We start from the raw sequence: 19903 nt of genomic DNA on the forward strand, positions 1-19903 counted from the left end.
CCGCCTCGGCGTCACGCTGCCATGGCAACACGCCCGCCGCCGCGACGTGACGCAGGCGTAGTAGCCCGCGGGTTTCGTTCCGGGGGTCATCGGGGAGTCGCGTGAGGGTGGGGTGGAGCGTGGTCCCAAAGCCGAGAGAGGGGACCGAATCCCCTCCTGGCGTCCTCGCTCGCGCGCGCGCCCCGCCGAGTTCCGTGTTTGCGGAGCCCTGTGCCCGCGCAGCACCGAGGCCGGCGGGGAGCTCCGGACCTGGGGAAGACGTGACACCGCGAGCCGGACCGGGTCAGGTCTCCTGCAGAGAGAGGAGAAAAGGGAAACAGCGCTGTGTGGGAGAGCGAGGCGACAGCGATGCCACTGCAGACCGAAGGGTAGGCTCTTCGAGGAGTAGCCCTGGAGCTGAGCTGTAACCGAAGACGGCGAGCAGAAGTCATGATGGAAGGTTGTTCCAGCCTGGGAGCAAGGGCCAAGGCTCTGCACTTGGTCGCCGGAGGAGCCGGAAGCCGGCCGGGGCAGCTGGAGCCGAGTGGGTGCCGCGGAGGGTGCCGGACGGGGAAGGCGGCGCTGGGCGGAGGCTGCTGGGTTACGCTTGCATGAAGCTAGAAGGAGCCTTGTATTCCAGTCCTCCCGGTGCAACTGCGCCCTGAAGAAGCCTGACTTATGGTTCAAAGTAAAGTTTTTAAGTCGAGGCCGGTATATAAGCCACTCAAACATTTAGACTCACTGAATTGTGAACATAACCATGTTGGCAGCTAGTTTTCCCCTGAATCCTGCAACAACCCCACGTGGGTATCGTGGGATTGTTATTATTTACTAGGTGTTATCAGCCACACCCTCTGGATGAGAAAACCAAGGCTTCCTGTATCTTGTCCAAGGGGACTTAGGTGGCCTGGCAGGATTCAAACCTGTGTTCTCTCCACTACTCCACTACCTGCCCCTCCCTGTGATGTAGGAAACATGTTGGGGTTCCAAGCCCACCGCCAAGAAAGAATTCTTGAGATACCTTTGGTGCAAAAAAAAAAAAAAAAAAGAGACAGAGATGGTTTTTTAAAAGCATGGGAACAGGACCTGTGGGCAGAAAGAGCTGCACTGGGGTGATGAGTGTAAGGACCTATTTAGCAAGAGGCTTCCATCAAGGTTAAAACAATAACGTTGTTTAACCCTTAAACTGTCCCTGCTCCCCTTCCCCCAGGGGACTTACTTGGAAACAAGTCCCAGAAACCAGCTCCAGGTAACAAAGCTCAAATACAGGGGTGGGTCAGGCCAGGGGGAGACTTCTGATCAGTGCGGTGTTGCACACTGTCTCCCTAGCTACCAAGGAGTATGGGCCCCTGCCCTTTGGGAGCCTTTTGGCACCAATCCTAACCAAGGTGTGATAGGCTAAATCAAATGTCTACTAAAGTAAATTGTAATTCATTTGGTCACCTAGTATCACTGTGGAGTTTCCTGTGTGTGTTGACAATCTCATTGTCCACCTGTGCGTGGCCAGGCCCAACCGCATGGCCTTTGCCCTTAGAAGCTAGTCTGTGAAACAGAGAAGGGTCACCCCTCTCTGTAAGAGGTGCGGCCCTGGCCAGTCAGTTTGATTCTTGATGCTTGGCGCGAAATAAAGCTTTGCTTGACCTTCGCTTTATATCAGTCTCGCTCCTTTAATCACGGACCTATTTTGGGGGGCGTAACAACGAGGAGTGGCAGATTATATACTTTCAAGTTGGGAGGGGGTTAGGGCTAGCGTAAGTCTCTAGGGAATTTTGGAAGCAAAGTTTCCAGGACCTTGAGGATGCTAGTTGCTGTTAGGGAAAGATCATTTATTACTGTCTAAGAAAACGAGTCATGAGACCCTTCAGATGTATATCGATAGGTCATATGCTTCAGGGATGGTTGCCAACAAACATATATCTTGGGGGATGGAGATAAAGGAAGTTTCCAAAGGAATTTTTATATATTAAAGTAGACTTCTAGGATCCTCAGGGTTGGGCTAAGACTGCCCTTTGCCCTTAGCCGAGTGGTAACATCGAGGCGGCTGAGTCCTGGAGGAATGTCGCTCTGCCTGTTTCAAGGACTTGTCAGTGGGCTGTAGGTAATAAGGAAATTTAATTTTTCTTTTGCACATCACCTATGTCTACCACCTGACCTCCTCTGTGTGAGTTGCCAAGCAGTTTTGATTAAAAGTGTACAACCTAGGGGCACCTGGGTGGCTCAGTGGGTTAAGCCTCTGCCTTCTGCTCAGGTCTTGATCTCAGGGTCCTGGGATAGAGCCCCGCATCTGGCTTTCTGCTCAGCGGGGAGCCTACTTCCCTCTCCCCCTCTGCCTGCCTCTCTGTCTGCTTGTGATCTCTCTCTCTGTCAAATAAATAAAATCTTTTTTTTTTTTTTAAAGTGCACAACCTGTATTTCTGCAGAAGTCTGGAAGTAAAACAGGCTGGAGAAATCATAAGTACATAAGTACATACCACATCACACACCACCACCATCCAACAGCTGCTCCAGTCTTGGATGAGCAACCGGAAGTCTGTCTAGTCTGTTCTGGAAATGCAGTGCTGGTGTTGTCCACGGGTGGTCTATAAGGCCTTGAAATGCAAGTTTGCTGTTGGTGCAACTTGCCCTTGGTAAACCCTCTTACCCAGAGCCTTGTGGGTATTTGCATATTTAATGAAGATGATGAGGACTGAACCAACCCACAAGAGGCTGGAACTAGAAGGAACTAGAGATCATCCAGGCCAGCGGTTCCCAAAGCACTGTGCCAATCTCCTGGGAAGCTTTTAAAACGTGTGCATTCCCAACTTGGCATACAGACATTGGGCGCTACTATTATGTCACATTAAGATCCTTGGACATGATGAAGACACTAGTAATGTGGGAATGTCCCTGTTCTTGGCAGATAGATACACGCTGAAGGGTTTAGGATCAAACAGGGTGCTGTCAACAGATTTTTTCAAGATGATTCTGTAGTGTGTGTCTGTGCATAGTGAACTTAGGTGAAATCTATATGGGTTTTCACTGTACTCTTTTTTCAATTATTCTGTAGTTTTGAACTTTTTTCAAAATTAAAAAAAAAACAACAAATGGGAAGAAGGAGATTTTTTTTTAAATGCAGGTTCCCAGATCTCATTTCCATATATTCTAAGTCAGTGGATCTGTATTTTTCCATTTCTCTCCATTCTGTTGCACAAAGTTGGGTACTACTAATCTCATTCAACTCTAGACTCTCCTCCTCACCCATTTCACAGGAGAAAAAACTAAGAATGCAAGAGGGTGACTGATTCAAGATCACCCAAGTGGATTAGCAGTAACATCAGGCCTGGAATGAAGGTCCCTATTTCATCATGAAACATTTAACGCACTAGCCGTGTGTGTGTGTGTGTGTGTGTGTGTGTAGAGGGGAGGAGAATGATAAGGGGTCAGGAGTGGAGTAGGGTGGGTGGAGGGAGGTATATTTGCTTTGGAAGTCAAGTGTAAATGCCCTTCTAGAACCCCCACTTTTATCACAAGCCAGTGGCGATTCTTGGGTTTTTCTCATATCTAGTTAAGAAAACTCTAAGCAAGTCCACTTTGGTGGCCACCAATAGTTTCAAGGAAGAAACCAAGCCACGAGTTCGGGCGCCGTTGGCGTCCCGTCGCCATGGAGACAGACAGTTCCATTCTTTCTCAAGGGGTGGTCTTGATTTTCTGTCCGTTCCCAATCCGCAGAGCGGTGCCCAGAAGTTCCTCTGAGGGACCAGGGGGCCTATATAGGCTTTAGGGCTCCTTGCGAGGAGGGGGCGGCGCAAAGTGGGCCCTCCCCGCTCCGGAGGGGCCCAGGCATCTGGGGCCCACCCCGGTGCCCCGGGTGGTGCGGCCCGGGACTGGTGGTGGGCCCCTCGGAGCTCCGCGTCCCCCTCCGCCCCAGGGAAGCGCGCCCCATCCAGCCCGTTCGCGGACCTCCCGCAACCTCAGGATGCCGGAGGCCAAGAGCTCCCGCCAGGACCCGCTGCGATGGAAGAAGCAGCCGGTGCGCCGCACGGTCAGCCAGATCTGTCCGCCCCCGCGGCGGCCCCTGACCGTGGCCGACATCCGACCCGGCATGGAGAACGAGAGGCTGGGAGTGGTGCGGGATTCCATGTTTCAGAACCCGCTCATCGTCAAGGTGAGCCGCCCCCACGCCCGCCACCCCTCGGCGCTCGCCCCCTCGCTGGTCCACATAGACCTGGATCCCCACGCGTCCGGGGCAGGTCGCGTCGCCTCTCTGCGCCTCAGTTTCCTAATCCTCAAGGTGGGATGGTAATGGCTCTCATTAAAAGGAGTGATGGGGAAGACTGAACGGGGGCCCCTGGCACAGCGGCTGACACGCGGCGAGCCCGCGGGGTTGGCTGCTGCTGTTTACCCGGGAGCCCGCCGGTGAGCCCACAGGGTGATCGACAGGGAACACGCACCCAGACTATGCCTTTCTCGGGGTGCGGGCTCCCTCTTTCCCCCCGCACGCCTGGGCTGCTAGGATGCTGCGAAATTCTGTATCTCTCCTGGAAGCATCACTTCACAAGTTAATTTCCAGCCAGTCGTACTCTCACCCAGAATTGCAGCCGGAAGAGAAAAGAGCGCGCATCTCTGCCCTGGGGGGCTCGCAGGCACGAACGAGGGCGGGAGCTGCGGCTTCTTAGCCAGATCGCCCCCCCCCCCCACCTTTATTGCATGCTCTCTCACTTCAGAGGTTTCGGGACTGGCGGTCACCCAACGCTGGAGTGGCATCGCCACGCCTTCCCGGGGCCACAGGAAGAGTCAAGTTGAGGTTTGGCCCTCGGGGAGCGGGTCGGAGAGCAGGTCTGTCTTGTGCCACTGGGGGGCAGTGCGCTTTCAGAAATGCGCGCGATGCCCGCCGCCGGGAGTGGCGCCACGGTAACCACAGACTCAGTAACAATGTATCAAGGCCAGGAGTTCGTTAGAGCCCCGAGGTTTTTGTTGTTCTTTGGTGGGTTTTGGTTTTTGTTTTGGTTCAGGGAATCTGGTGCTAGAATTAGCGGAGTTCACTGCCTTCTATGAAAACATTGACTCTCTCCTCTTGCCTTCCCCAAACTTTGTTCCTGACACACACACCCCACCCCCCCACCCCCCACCCCCCACCCCCGCCAAGCTGCCTTATCACACTAGCACCCTTCCACTTACTATGCTCCTGTTCTCAGCACCCTCCCCCCCCACCAGCCCAGTGGAACAAGGTCCTTTATTTATATCGAGGTGAGGAGGGCCACTCTCCGCAGACTGATGGGACAAATGGGGCTTACCTTTCTGGGATAAAGGGGAGAATCAAGTCCTCCATCTCTGATGGGCCGCTGTTTTAGGGTTAGGTGGTTGCTTTCACAGGCAGGTACTAGTGGGCCAGCTCTGTTCTACTGACATATAAAATAAACAGCATTGTAGAGTTACTGGTATTCTCCCTGGTGAATCAGTAGCATCACTAGTGGGAGATGCCCACCCCAAGCTATATATGGTTGACCTTTGATGATGTGGATCTGCTCTTATCCAGGCCCATTTACATGCAGATTTAAAAAAATAAATACAGTGCCGTACTGTAGATTTTTTTTCTTTTCCTTGATTTTCTTTGTTGTTGCTGTTTCAGTTTATTTTTAAAAAATTTAAAATTTAAATTCAATTAACTAACATACAATGTATTATCGGTTTCAGAGGTGGAGGTCAGTGATTCATCGGTGTTTATAACGCCCAGTGCTCATTACATCATGTGCCCTTCTTAACGTCCACCTTTGATTTTCTTAGTAACATTTTTTTTTCTCTCGCTTACTTTATTGTGAGAATACAGTATATAGAACATATAACATACCAAATATGTGTGAGCTGACTGTTGGCTGTAAGGCTTCCGCTCAACAGGAGGCTGTTAGTAGTTAAGTTTTGGGGGAGTCAAGAGTTGGAGTGGTGGGGTGCCTGGCTGGCTCAGTGGGTAGAGATGTGACTCTTGATCTCAGGGGTGGTGAGTTCAAGCTCCACATTGGGCGTGGAGACCACGTAAAAAAAAATTATAATGGAGTTTCAAGCGCTCGGGAGTCAGCACCCCTGACCCTCTGACTTATCTAGGGGTTAACTATATATACATACACACACACCCCTCTAGGTATATGCACATGTATATACACACATGTACTACACATACATGTACATTTATGTGTATATGTACACACATGTATGTATGTATACCATAAATATAATATACACATATGAGTAAGATCCTCCCCTCTTTCTTTTTCTTTTGCTCACCCTATCTCTCAAGAAGGACAGTATTTGGCCTCTGGATGGCACTAGCTGAACAGCTTCCAGAATGAATTCAATCCCCAATTCCTGAACCTGCGCTTCAGGGTTGGACGATTCGCAGATGACTGACCCATAGCCAGGGGTTCTGTCTTCAAGGCATGAGAGGAAGAGCAGGACCACCCTGGCCAGTGGTGACCCAGCCTGAGCCGCAGGGGGCCACTTCTAGGCCCGCTCCGGGGATGATGCCTGGCTCTTCTCGGGTCAGGGACAGCTAGTGTTTCCTCCTTACTTGCCTCCCTCTGGCTCTTGATGGGCTCTAAGCTCCCTTCTGTAGCAGTTAAGATTATGTCCACGTTTCAATATTTACCACTGCTACAAGATTTCCCACCAAAACCCGGTCTAAATAAAAGTTGCAGAGACATTGAGAGCAGACAGAGCCTTGACTGTTACCTTTTCCAGACCTCTCCTTGCAGATGGGTACACTGAGGCCATCTGTGGTGGGCTCTTTGCCCAAGGCTGTGGCAGAGCCTGGGTCAGAAGCTACATTCACTGGCTCCCAGCCCAGCATGATTTTCCCACTCCAAACAGCTTCCTGTATTTAAATGAAATTTAAATTACGAAAACACTTTGGGATTTTCAGCTTTAAAGCAAAGAAGATTTGAAAACATTCATGATTGTGGAGGCTTTAAAAACTATTTTTTAAAAATCTATCGCTGGGATTCTGTTGAGTCTCGGCTTGTGCATTTCTTCCATAAGCCCACGTTTCCGGACCCCCATGTGAGTGTGCACCTTCTCGAGTGTGGCAGAAGCGAGAGTGCCCTATCCCGAGGGTGTCTTTAAGGGGATGAGGATGAAGTATATTCTGGTCTTGTCAAAGTCTGGACCTGAAGGTTGCATCTATATTGAAAAAAATACCGCCTTAGAAATAGTCATTGATTCCGCCATATTGGGGGGGGAGGTTGTTGCTCAAATTGTTTTCTCCAGTGAAAAGGACCAGGATTTGTTTAATTGAAAATGCAGACACACCGTCTGAACAAACCCAACACTGCTATTTCACACCCGTGGAATTCACCAGCACGGATGCACATCAGTTATTCAAAAACGTGTCTGTGAGATGCTACAGTAACCCAAGTGAAAAGTGAAAAACTCAGACATCCAAGCCGGTATTTCATCTACAAATGCTCAACAACTCCTTGCCTCATTTAAAATCAAGCCCACCGGTTATTAGTGGGGCTGATTGAATCAGCCAGGTGTTTTATGTGGCCGCAATAAAGAAGTAAATATTTTCCATTAGAAAGGGCTTCGTCCAACTCTATTGTATAAAGTGACGTGCAGTTAGCCAGTGTTCCTTCAAATGTGACTCTCCGGGAAGAATGAAATTAAACAGAGAAAGAACCAAGCTTCTTTCTGCTTGATTCCATTCCCCCAGAATTCTGTGACTCAACATAGGATCCTGCTACAATAGCCTTCAAGGCTCCTTCACAAAAGCTGTCAGGGTGCACCCTGCCTGCCTTCGGAACTCAGCTGATATCCTGTCAATACAATTATAGGGGAGAGACTGCCTGGTTTGCTGCGCTGACAGCCTTGAATCTTCCGTCGCCCTGAGAGGCAGGCAGCGGACAGGGGTAGGATTGATTGAATCGAGCACCCTTAGAAAGTGCACATGATCGTGGCACCCGATTTTTTTTCATAATTTATTACTGACTTTGTTTTTCTGGGGGGGCTTATGTCACAAATAAGAAGTGGGTATATTTATGAAATAGAGTCATAAAATTGCATCATTTGGGGCTGGAAGGAGGCTTGCAGACATCCGGTCCAATTTTTTTTTTTTTTTTTTTGAGGCTCTTAAGGCCCAGGGAGAGGAGGAGACTCATCCAAGGTACCCTCTGCCCTGGTCACAGAAGTGGGATGAGATTCACATCTCCGGACTGCCAGCCCCACGCTCTTCTGGCCATATTACATAACCAGTTAATTAATGACAACCGAGATGGGTTACTTCTTTATAGCAGACAGTACAAAAACGTTCACCAATGAACCTGATTCCAGTATCATTTTCCTCAACGTGCCTTCCAATGTGAGCTCTACTAATTTCCCGGGATTTGCCGGCAGCCAAAAAGTGTTTATTGAATGTTTTCTATGTGCCCTAAGCTCTCCTGGGAGGCGGGGGAGGGGGGCAGTGAATAGAAACAAGTTCTGATCTCAGCCGTTGCCCTGACCACAAACCACAAGGAGTTAACAGTTGAGCTGGGGAGATGGAGTGTATACAGGTATATTGCTTAGCACAGCGCTTGTGTTAAAGCAAGTTCGCGGGTAATTAGCCCTTACCGTTGCACGCAAACACACACACAGGCACACACATGCATAATGACGTAAGCCCTGTCACGAGTCACTCCTTGCAAGTTTCAAGTGCAGTGCACCAGCCAGAGGGCCCGGATTTAGGGGGAGGGAGGCCTGAGCAGGACTCGGTGGGCTTTATGAGGGAACAGACCTGGAACTGGACCTTGAAGGGTGGAGAGTTAGATCGTGATCAGGGGTGGACTAGGAAACATTCAGCCCTCTGGGGTCAAATGATTTCACTGTCCTTAGATCCTAAGTGTTCAAAGGTTTCCCCCTCACATGGCGTTCTGGGTTCTCGAGACTGGGCGCCGCTGCTGCGATTACTATCATTGTCATTATCATTATCATTGTCACCACGAGGAAGCATTTATAGAGCCAGTGGGTCCAGACTGGATGCTCTACAAAATTAGGCAGCCACACCGTGCCCACTAATGGCTTAGCATCTCTAGTATTGATGCCAGTGAACATAATCACAGAAGCAAACGCAAAGGCGGGCAAACACACAGTTGTCCAAATATCCCCGCATGGGTCAGTATTCTAACTACATTTCAGTAAAATCTGAAAATGTTACACTCGGCTTTATCTGGTGAAGAGAATATAGCTCTGATTGCTCAGATCCTACTATATTCCGTGGCGACCTAACAGGAAAAAATAAGACGTTGCGAGGAGAATGAAGGAGTGAGCTGCCCGTCCTAAGGGCCCCTCGCGGCTGGCCAGTAGGTAGGGTTCATTTCTCTAGGGAAAGCCATGGGTTTCTCTCTCTCTCTTCTGGTCCTTTGTACTGTTTTCTTCTTTTTAAATCAAAGCCTCCACCTTCCCGGTGCCCAGTCACACTATTTGGTGAGCAGGGGCTGAAGCCATGAGCTCATCTCCTTCAGCCTCGGGCCTTTTCAGAAAGCCCAGTTGCTCCCTCTCAGGCTTTTCACCACCCCCTGGGGCAGCTGTCCCAACGGAGGAGCCCACTCTCTTCCGTCCCTTTGGAGAAGGTGTGCTCTGGCTCTGAAATGTTAATGCAAATAAACCCTCAGAACTGGGGCTCCTCCGCTGTGAACCCAGCCACCTTCTGATTACGTGGCCCTCAGAACACTTCAACAAGGTGGGAAGGCCAGTCCCCCAGGAAGAGTTCTGAACCCACCGTGAACAAGTCAGCCGTCGCTTCCAGCACCTTCCAGAATCTTCCATGCTCAAGTGTTGTTCATTGTGTAATTCAGGCTGCTTTTCTTTATTTGAAAGACAAAGTGTTCTTGATTTCCAACTGGCCCTGTAGACAAAACTTCCAAACCCTGTTTTCTATTGCAGTGGTGTTCAAGCTGTTGAGTGGAAGCACTGGTGTTTTCATAAGATGTCTTGGTCACACTTTTATTTATTTATTTATTTATTTTTTAAAGAAAATGCATCTTCAGCTGTTTAAAAAGTGTAATGAAAAGGAAACTCTGTTAAATGTGTTCTATATGAAATGCTCACACTGGGGACCACCAACTCATTAGCAATGGAGTTGACTAGTTTGGGGTTTTCTTTTCTGTGTTTGTGCTGGAGCCCAAGTGAACGTGTCACGGACAGGGAGGACTGGAACCAAGCATATTATTATTCTGGACTCTCAGGCTGGGTGAATCTGTTCCTGTGGGATGGTGTGCCCAGCTCTGCCGTGGCCTCTGGGAGTCGGGCTCCGTTCGAACTCAGACCATTGTTCCGGTTTCAGAACCTTCTGGCTGGTCAGGCAAAGACAAGCGAAGGCACAACATAGTCTCAATCACACTGCATTGTGGTTGGTTTTAGTGTATATTATAAATGTCGTGTGCTTCTTGTCCGACTTTTGTGTTTGTTAAAAAAAAAAAGAGAGAGAGAGCATTTGTTGTCATTGGTAACAATTCAACTCTCCATGAAATTGCTCCTTGACTCTCCTTTCAAGCTCCTGAGTCAATGAGGACTGTTAAAACAATTCCGGGCTGTAGCTTTTGTTCTCTTACAATCAGACACACACAGATGGAGTCATAACCAGGCAGATAGCCACCTTCTGGGCAGAAAGGTCACATCGCAGACGGCAGCCTTTGGATCCAGGCAGATCCAAGGGTGAGCTCTGTCTCAGCCACTTTCCTGGGAACGTTTCTCACCTTTGAGCCTCAGTTTACCGTCTGTAAAGTGGGTGATAGTAGCCAATGCCTGGCCATGGGGGATTCGTGAGAGCTCACCGAGATGACATAGGTATCCCGGGCCCAGGAGGGCCCACTTTTGTTACTTTTCCATTATTCTGATTCCAAATATGTGTTCCTCCAAACAGCCTTTGTTTTCTTGTCCACCGACTTCTAAGTACACGTGTAAATCCGAACTTAGAAAATAAATTTATAATGACACAAATTCGCCAAAGGGCTGCGTTCTTCCCCTTTTTGTGCTCTTGTTGAGAAAAGAGTGTCACCCACAGACGGTAACCACACTTGCTGTGGTGAGCATTTCGTCGTGTGTATCACGACGTGTCAAATCACTATGTTTTTCGCCTGAAACCAATACGCTATTACATGTCAGCTCTACTTCAGTAAAAGAAAAATACCGTCATCCAGCTCGTCTCAGGTTTCTTGCAACTGTGCACCCTGGCCGAGGTTGAGAACGATCTGGTTTCTAGCTCCCTTGAGGGTCCTTGGGCAAGTGGCTTAAATTCTGAGCATCAGTTTCCTTATCCATAAAGCATGGGTGCTGATGGTCTCACTGACTTGTCAAGGATGCCCCAAAGACTGATTTAAATGAGATATTTAAATGAGATAGTATCTCACCGAACACATCGTGACCTTCTGGAATTGGACCAGGGCTTCTCAACTGAGGGAGGTGCCTCTGCTCCCCAAAGAACATCTAACATGTCTGGGTGCCTTCTTGGTCATCACCACTGGGCTGGGGGTGCTGCTGGCATCGAGTGGGCCCAAGTCAGCAGTGCTGCTCAGCATCTTCTCATACGCCTCCAACCCCCACAGCGGGGAAGCATCTGGTCCCAAATGTCAACAGTTCCAGGACTGAGGAGCCCTGAATCACAGAACGACCACGTGGAGAATTCACCGTGAGCTCCCACATGGTCCAAGGGCCCTTGAAACCCAGTACAAACACTGTAGGAATGAGACTGCTCTCATAATTGTGTCTCCCTCCCTTGTTTGCCTTTGTTTCCCCTTCTACACATCTTATGGCAATTTAATTTGTTTATTTATATATATTTATTTATTATTTTTGGAGAGTGGGAGCGAGAGCATGAGTGGGTGGCGGTGCGGGGTGGACAGAGGGAGAGGGAGAGAGACACTCTCAAGCAGGCTCCATGCCCAGTGCAGAGCTGGATGCAGGGCTCCATCTCACGACCCTGAGATCATGACCTGAGCCAAAACCAAGAGTCAGATAGATGCTCAACCGTCTGAGCCACCCAGGTGCCCCATTTTATGACAATTTTAAATCTCCCCCTTTCCCTCAGCGACAGCTTCTGAATGTCTGCTGGCTTCTGTCTGGAGCCTGTCTATCTCCGGCCTCACCCATGTTGTAGTTTAAAAAAAATAAAAAGCATTTTCAACGATCCATGCGGTGTGGCGCAGTAATTCCTCAGACAAACTAAGTGGCGTGGGGGCTGGGGTGTTGGGTAGCCATGGGCCACCGTGCAAGCTTCGTTTTCCTCGTCTACCACCTCCAAGGGTTTGGTTTGGTTTCTCCCTGCAGAAATTCATCTAGGATTTTAAATGGAATTGACCTAGTACACCAGAAATATATTTTTAAAGATTTTTATTTATTTATTTGACAGAGAGAGACACAGAGAAAGAGGGAACACAAGCAGGGGGAGTGGGAGAGGGAGAAGCAGGCTTCCTACTCAGCAGGGAGCCCAATGCAGGGCTCGATCCCAGGACCCTGGGATCATGACCCGAGCTGAAGGGCAGATGCTTAATGACTGAGCCACCCAAGCTCCCCGGGGACACCAGAAATTAAGCTCATGGTGGGCCGGAGCCCCATCATGGCATAGACCTTATACTATTATTGTGGCATAAAGTATAGCATTTCAGGGAAGCAAATAAATGTGCTTTTTAAAGAAAACAACTGTATTTTTCTATCCAATAACTTAAAGGCTCAGCAGCGTTTGGTCAAGAAGTTGACTCATAGGGGTCAATGAGCAGAAAGGTCAACGTGCGTATCACACGGGGTGGCGGGGACAGCGGCTGGTCAAAACCATTGTGGAAAACACATAATGAGCCCAAAAGAAGGACTTTTGATCTTTTATATGAACCAAACAATACATATTTGGGAGACCAATGAACCCAGAAGCATGCAAGATACATTTTCTTTGCCTGGATCAAACCCTTTTGTGTTGGTCCAGAGGAATGAAAGGGGAAGATTCAGAAAGTATTGGATTCCAGGGCCCAGCATCAGTGAAAAGGCCATGCCTTGGCCCGATGGCCCAGCACCGCATTGAAGCTACGCCACAGGACCAGAGAAAAAGCCCTAGTGAGCTCGGATGCCACAGCCCCCCCACAAGAGTGGGCCACCCAACGAGACACTAGGAGAGGTGACTTTTCAAAAAAATGTTATTAAGTCATCTGTACACCCAACGTGGGGCTCGAACCCACAACCCCGAGATCAAGAGTCACCCGCTCCACCGACTGAGCCACCTGGATGCCCTGGGAGTGGTGATCTGTAGGCTTTTGCGTTTCAGTTGAGGGAATTAGAAAGTTTGCTGGCAGCTGTGCTGGGCAACCTTACTGGGTAGTAGTGAGTTTCACATTCAAGTGCCATCTTCGTGTTCCCATTGTGTAGAATTTGCATTTATATCCCCCTCCATCTCCTGCTTGGTCTTTGGGGGGAGGCAGAGAGGTTGGCTTGCTTATTTATTTGTTTCTTTGTTTATTTTTTAGTGTGTATCTGAGACTCTTAATGGGCCCATCAATCACTGAGTGAATATTTAGTAAGCCCCTACTGTGTGCAGGGCCCTGGTGGATACGTAAGATGTCTGAGGATTCATTTCCAAGAAGCTTATGGTCTGGTGAGGGGAGAACCAGACCTTGCACATCACAACCAATAATAAAATTTACTAAAGGCAAAGGAGAGGGGAGGGGAGGCAAGAGGCGCCGTGTATCAGAGCTTGTGCACCGGGGCTGGGGGGTGCCGGGAGAGGAGGGGTACCCAGAATGGGGCTGGCCTGAGCAAAGGCATGGAGTCGGAGATGGACAACTGTCCTCTTGAAGAACGAATAACTGTAGGACCCTCGGTTCACTATGAGGAAAGAACCAGGAGATGCATTCATTCACTCGCTGCTTGAATTTCGAGACCCTACGGAGCGCCTACAGTACACAAGACTCGGAGCTAGGCACCCAAGATATGGGGGTAAACCGACCTGGAGGTAGGTGATGGCTTCCAAGCGCTTATAATCTAGTGAGCCACAAAAACAAACAGCTAAGTGGGGCCGATGCAGGGATAGTCACCCTCTGGGTGGGATCCTGGCTCAGTGCTGAGGGCAGTACCTGGGCTGGGGAGGCAAGGGAATGTCTCAGGCTTGAGCTGACTCGTCACACAGGGGCTGGTAAGCGTGTGTAGGGAGCCGGGGGGCTGGGGAGAGGTGGACCCAGGTTCTGTATGGTGTATGGGGAGAGGTGGATCCTGGTTCCCTGTTTAAGGAACAGACAAATAATGTTGGAAATCAAGTCCAAGGCCTTGGATGGGGCCACGGGCAAGGAAGGAAACCTGAAACTAAAGTTTCATTCACTTCGGGGTAAATCCAACTTCCACAGCACGGTGTGGGTGGGGGCAGCTTTCCAGGAAGAGCTGTGGCGTGTTGAAAGGGGCCTAGGGGAGGACTGCGCCGATGATCAGATCGCAGAGTCCTAGGTTCTGGTTACCTGTCACACACAGTTCATTCTGTAAGCATGACACCGGGCACACACCAGCCCCAGGACCACAGTGATGAACTCTCGGTCTCTTATTGACCCTGAAACTTGGGAGGGTCTCAGCCCCAGTCTACACACCTGAGTGGCTTCCCCTCTGAGAGTTAGCCTGAGTTGACCTTTCCTTTGCTTGTTTGCCCATTTGCAGAATGTGTATGGAGGGGCGAGTTGGTGCCAGTCCAAACCTGACCTCGCGGGTGGCTTGGCGGACAGGAGAACCTCCGTTTCTGTCTGCCAGCAGCTTGCAAGACCTGCTGAAGACAGACGGCAAGGCTGCTCCCTCTGATCTACGGAGAAGCTCCTTGGGGGAGATAAGGGCGCTAAAAGGGGTCAACCAGGAGGCTGGGGGGTGGTCTAGAGGTGCTAAGTTCAGAGGTGCTGGGGGCAGAGTGTGTGTGCGTCTGTTTGGGTGGGCCAGCATTGGAGACCGGTCCAGGCAAAATAAGACGTTTTGTGCCTCGAGGGTGAGGAGGTATTTGGAGCTCTGGAGGCTGCAGTGAAGGGTCAGGGAAGGAGTCCTGAAGGGAGGCTGGGCAGGGAGTGAGGCTGGAGCTGGCAGAGGCCTCCAGTCGGCCGTGAACCTGCTGGGGCCAAAGGGAGTGGGCTAAACGGGGCAGAGCACGGAAGGCTGACGGTCCACAGCAGGACCACGGTGCCATCGCCTCCTTCCCTGCGCTCAGGGGGACGCAGGCCAAACAGAGCAGGGAACCCCGTGGGGGTTGGACTGGAGGAAGCCCCAGGGCGCCCTCTGCTGCTGGAACCGACATGGGCAAGGTCAACAAGGCCCCTATCAGGCCTCCCGTCTGGGCATCTGGGCGCACGGCGAGGGCTGGGGCTTAGCAACTGCGATTTGTTTCCTACTGCAAATAAAACAAGCGCCCCCTGCCGCCTGTCACGCTCCGAATTTCCACCGGGCCACTGGGGGGAACCTGCTGGAGTGCTACCGAGGGTCCCTCCGGGGCGAGAGCCGGGCTTCGCAGCTGCCTCCAAAACCTTTAAAAACTGTCACTGCAGATTTTGCTCATGCTGGAGGCACCCAGTGGGCATACATTCGGGGTTTGAGCAAGTCTTTCAAAAACTCCCCTTCTAAGAGGAAAGCGCCTGCCTGGCGTTTCTGAAAGCTCCGTTTTTTCTCAGGCAGCTGCTGGCTTCTTTCTGCCGATCCTCCCTGAATCTCCAGGCAGGATGCTGGTGGGCCTGACTTCCCAGGAGTGGGAGCACCAGGAAGCTGAGGCCTGGGGTCTGCGTTCCCAGGAAGCTCTTGGCTGCAGCCCCATTCGACCAGCAGTGACCCCCCCCCCCCCACGGTCCTGGCTGAGAGCAGCGGCCCTCCGTAGAGCCCCCTGTGCGGGCCCTTCTCAGGCACTAGCGTCTCGCAGTCTCTGCAACCCTGCAACTGTCCTAAGAGTTGGGATTGCTGGCCTTCCATTTTACAGATGGGGATGCTGAGGCTTAAAGAGGTCACGCATGTTGCCTACGGTCAGCCAGCCACTGTGAAGTCATAACCATTGCACAGACCAGAAGAGCTTGGTGGTCATCGATGCCGCTGTTTGTTGAGTATCCACCAAGTGCCGGCCTCCAACACACAGGATCTCAACTCTGCAAGGTCATCAAACTCGAAGTCATGCAGGGGGGTCAGTGGAGGAGGAGGGGCTGGCGCTGTGGCCTGGGGAGTCCCCAGCTTGTCATGGTCCTTCCATGTTGTGCCACACTGTCCCTTACCCAGGAGACAACTTTGTCCCGATTGGAGGAAGAATCCAGTTCATCTTCCTCATCAAATCTGTGTAGACCCAGGAGCTCCCGGGCAGCTCAGGGGGTTAAGTGTCTGCCTTTGGCTCAGGTCATGATCTCAGGGTCCTGGGATCGAGCCCCACATCGGGCTCTCTGCTCAGTGCAGAGTCTGCTTCTCTCTCTCTCAAATAGATAAACAAAATCTTTTTTAAAAAGCCCACATAGATTCGAAGGGTCAGCATTTCTGTTCTCGAAGAGCCTCTTCGGGTGACTGCACACACCTAAAAGGGGCTACAAGAGGCTGAGATGGGGGGGGCCGGCGGGGGGCGGGGTGGCCCAGACCAGGAGGCTGTTAACAGAGTTGGTTAGGAAGAGGAGAGGCCCCCCCCCCCCGCCCCCGCCAGCCTGGCCTGGAGCAGCCGCAGGAACTGAGCAGCCCTCAGTGGGGCCAAGAGGAGGGAAAGTCCTTTTAGATGTAGAAATGGCCAGGCCAGGTGAGAAACGGGACACCCTGAGCTTGGGTGTGTTTGGAGGGAAAGTCTGGAGCGAGCTTGATGTGAGGAAGACAGAGCGGGTCAGGAGCCTGCTCTCTGGGTGGATGATTGGTTTCAAGAAGAGGCAAGCCACAAAGAGAAAAGACGCGTGGATCCCCGGATCCCTGGTTCCGCACGGAAGGCTGGTGTGCAGGTTATTCAAAGCGAACACATCTACCAGCTACCAGGTTGGGGGCACAACTGGCATCCAGAATGACCAGTGCGGCCTCCCCCTTTCAAAGGCAAGGCGCCCCCTCCTCGGCTCCAACCCATCACCCCGTCCCCTCCCCGCCTCCTTAATCAGCGAGAGCAAATTGTTACCAGATTAGCACCAGCAATGAAAAGCACAGTCCCCAGCTCACCCTCCCAGTTAGTTAGCATTTAGATAGACTGGGACAGGGGCCACAATAGGCATCAAAGCCCTCTACGGCTGCAGGAGGGATTAATTTCTTTAACCAACAGGCCTGATCTGGCCTAACTCATTACCTTGCCTTGTCAGTGTGGATGTTAGATTCGATTGAAGATTATACCATTTAGGTCTGTCTCTTGTTTTCCACCGAAACCTGGGGGGGTACTGAGTTGTACAGGCTCGCGTAGCCCGCGTCAATACTCAGCGGCCTGAGGTCCTAATTCTGCTTCATTTAAACTTCATCAACTTTTCCAATCAAGTGGAAGGATCCGAAATAGGCTCTGTGAGCAGAAAGGCCCGCTCCCTTTTGTCAGATAATTTATTCTGTTTTCTCTTCCCTCCCAGCCTTGCTCTCTTTCTCTCTCCAGCCGGGCTCCCCTCGCCCCCCTCCTCACCCCGGTGCTGAAAATGAGATTACAGTATTTAAATGACTATGATAATCAATCTAGGGACCGGGAGCCGAGATTGAGGTTAATTATTCTTAGCAGAACAAAGAAGCGTGATGCCTTCAGGGACGCGGAGGTGCAATCTGGGTTTCTTGCTTGTGTTTTTTTTTTCCCCCTGAAATTGCAGTTTTAGGAGTCTTTTCTTGTTCCTAACTAGGTGCCGGGTGTGATTCTTAGCGGCAGTGGCCCCTAAGAGAGCAGAAATGTAATTTTGAGCTGATAAACAGCTAACGGCCTTCAATCAACAATTTTAATAGGAAAAAAAAGTCACTTATATGGTATGAGTACAGATCTAATGAAAGGGTGATCATTTACCTTATTTATTTTTAAACACGCTAGGAATAATTTCCCACTGTGTTAGAACTAGTAATTACAGCCACGCGGTGCACCCGTAAACTTTTGAATGAAGAGCCTTGTCACTCAGGCGGGTTTCTCCCTGGCAGCTTTTGCCGCTATAAAAGTTGAAATTTTGTCATGTTTTGGCTAATTGGAAACAGGGTCATTATAGCATTGAAACTCTACATGAAAGTGACTTGTTCAATTGTTACCTGAAGCATTCACAAGCTGGCCAGTCATCGTGCTGGTGTCTCCCCCCAACCCCAGCTTCTAAAACAGAGAGAATCAAAATATGTATATTTCTTTGTCTCCCTCTGCTATCTTGTCAGAGCTGTTTTACATGCTGCCACCCAATGTTATCTTTTATTTGTGTCAGGAGGAAGGATTTGACAAGTTCAGTATACAATGTTCATTTGGCAAGGCAAATTTTTCATACCAATTTTGAGCAGGAAATGAAACTATCTTTCAACGGAATGAGCAACATCATTTTTGGACAGACTTATTATGAGAGAGGATTGCAGAACTTTATTTCCTCACACGATCCCGAAAAGTCGAATCCATTTTTTTTTTTTTTTTTTTTAGAAAGGAAGATTTGGTTTCCACGCTCAGCCTTAGTTGGGGGAAATAAGAAAGGCTCCTAATGTCTTCAAAGAGGGATGCCTACTGTTATATTCCCCTCCCTGCTCCCCGCAAGTTATTAATAGGCTGGAATAAATTGTTCCTCTTCTATATTATAATGACTTTGTTTCAGGCCCTTTAAACTGTGGGTGAGTCCCTGACAGTTCTCTGCATTTGCAAAGCAAAATATTTAATAACCACCGTGGTAGGAAGGAGCAGCAAAGACCATAAGCATCCCGATTTGTGGGGAGTGGAAGCCCCCACCCCCCACATCCCCATCCATTTTCCATCACTGTTTACCTAAAAAAGAAGACTCGCTCACCTTCTGCGCTACCAAATTCATTTGGGGCAGTGGTTTATGGTGACATTTTTCTTTCTTAAAGCAAATATTGACTCACCACGGGGAAATTAAAACTCCATTAGGCATTGCTACATTGTACAGCGGGCTCCATTACAACAGCCAAGCCACGATTAATTGGTTTCTTCCTTAGGAATAATTCAGGGAGGGCCGAGGCAAAGGGGAAAGAGAAGATGGATCGAAACCGTAATTTCTTAAAATGACACCATCTAAATCAGCCCAGGTGATCATTACGTGGTTATTAATCTAAATATAAAGAAGACGGCCGCCGCCTAATAACACGACGAATTTATCAATGCAAGAAGCCCGCGGCCGAGTTATTTCCAGTCTGGGGAGAACCCATTGCAAGCCGCAGCACGTGGGCCAGCCTCGGCCAGTTTTGGGCAACTCAGGACTGCCCTCCCCGGAGCGCCAGCAGCTCCGATTTCCCTATTTGGGTGTAAGAGGTTTTCCGTTCCTGAGATCAGAATCCCCTTCCAGCCTGTACGTCGCTTCCTCTCTACTGCGAACGCGCGCTTTCGGCAACTGCCCACTCCTTCCCGGCCCCGCCCACCCGGCGGCCCCGCCCCAATCCACCTGCCCCATCAGGACTGCTCTGGTCCTTCCTGGGGCTGGGGACGCTGCCCTCCGCTTGAGGTGGCTAGGGCTGCTGTGACACATGACCACAACGTGGGCGCCTTAGAATCAGTTTATTGCCTCCCAGCCCTGGAAGCTGGAAGTCGGAGCTGAAGGAGTTGGCAGGGCTGGCTCCTTCTGAGGGCTGGGAGAGAAAGATCTACCGCGGGCCTCCCTCTGTGGCTTGAGGATGGCCGTATCCATGTTCACATGGCATTTAACCTGCATATGTGTTTATGTCCATATTTCCCCTTTTTATAAAGACACCGGTCCTACTGCATTGCGGGCCCACTCTACCCCATTGTGACCTCATCCTCATGAATGACCCTCGAAATGACCCTATGGCCAAACCAGGTCATGTGTTGGGTATCGGGGTAAGACTTTGACAGGTAATTGCT

General features: G+C 50.4%; 1 protein-coding gene across 1 annotated transcript in view; it reads left to right on the plus strand.

The window, feature by feature from the left end:
• The first annotated feature begins 3728 nt into the window (after positions 1–3728).
• CFAP77 (cilia and flagella associated protein 77) overlaps positions 3729–19903 on the plus strand; it is a 125479-nt gene continuing 109304 nt past the window's right edge. The window contains exon 1 of the mRNA XM_047700255.1: positions 3729–4123. Within this exon, the coding sequence (XP_047556211.1) occupies positions 3935–4123 (189 nt within the window). The 5' untranslated portion in view covers positions 3729–3934. The remainder of the gene's footprint in view (positions 4124–19903) is intronic.

Source organism: Lutra lutra, chromosome 13 (genome assembly GCF_902655055.1).
Source record: "Lutra lutra chromosome 13, mLutLut1.2, whole genome shotgun sequence".
Taxonomy (NCBI): Eukaryota; Metazoa; Chordata; class Mammalia; order Carnivora; family Mustelidae; genus Lutra; species Lutra lutra.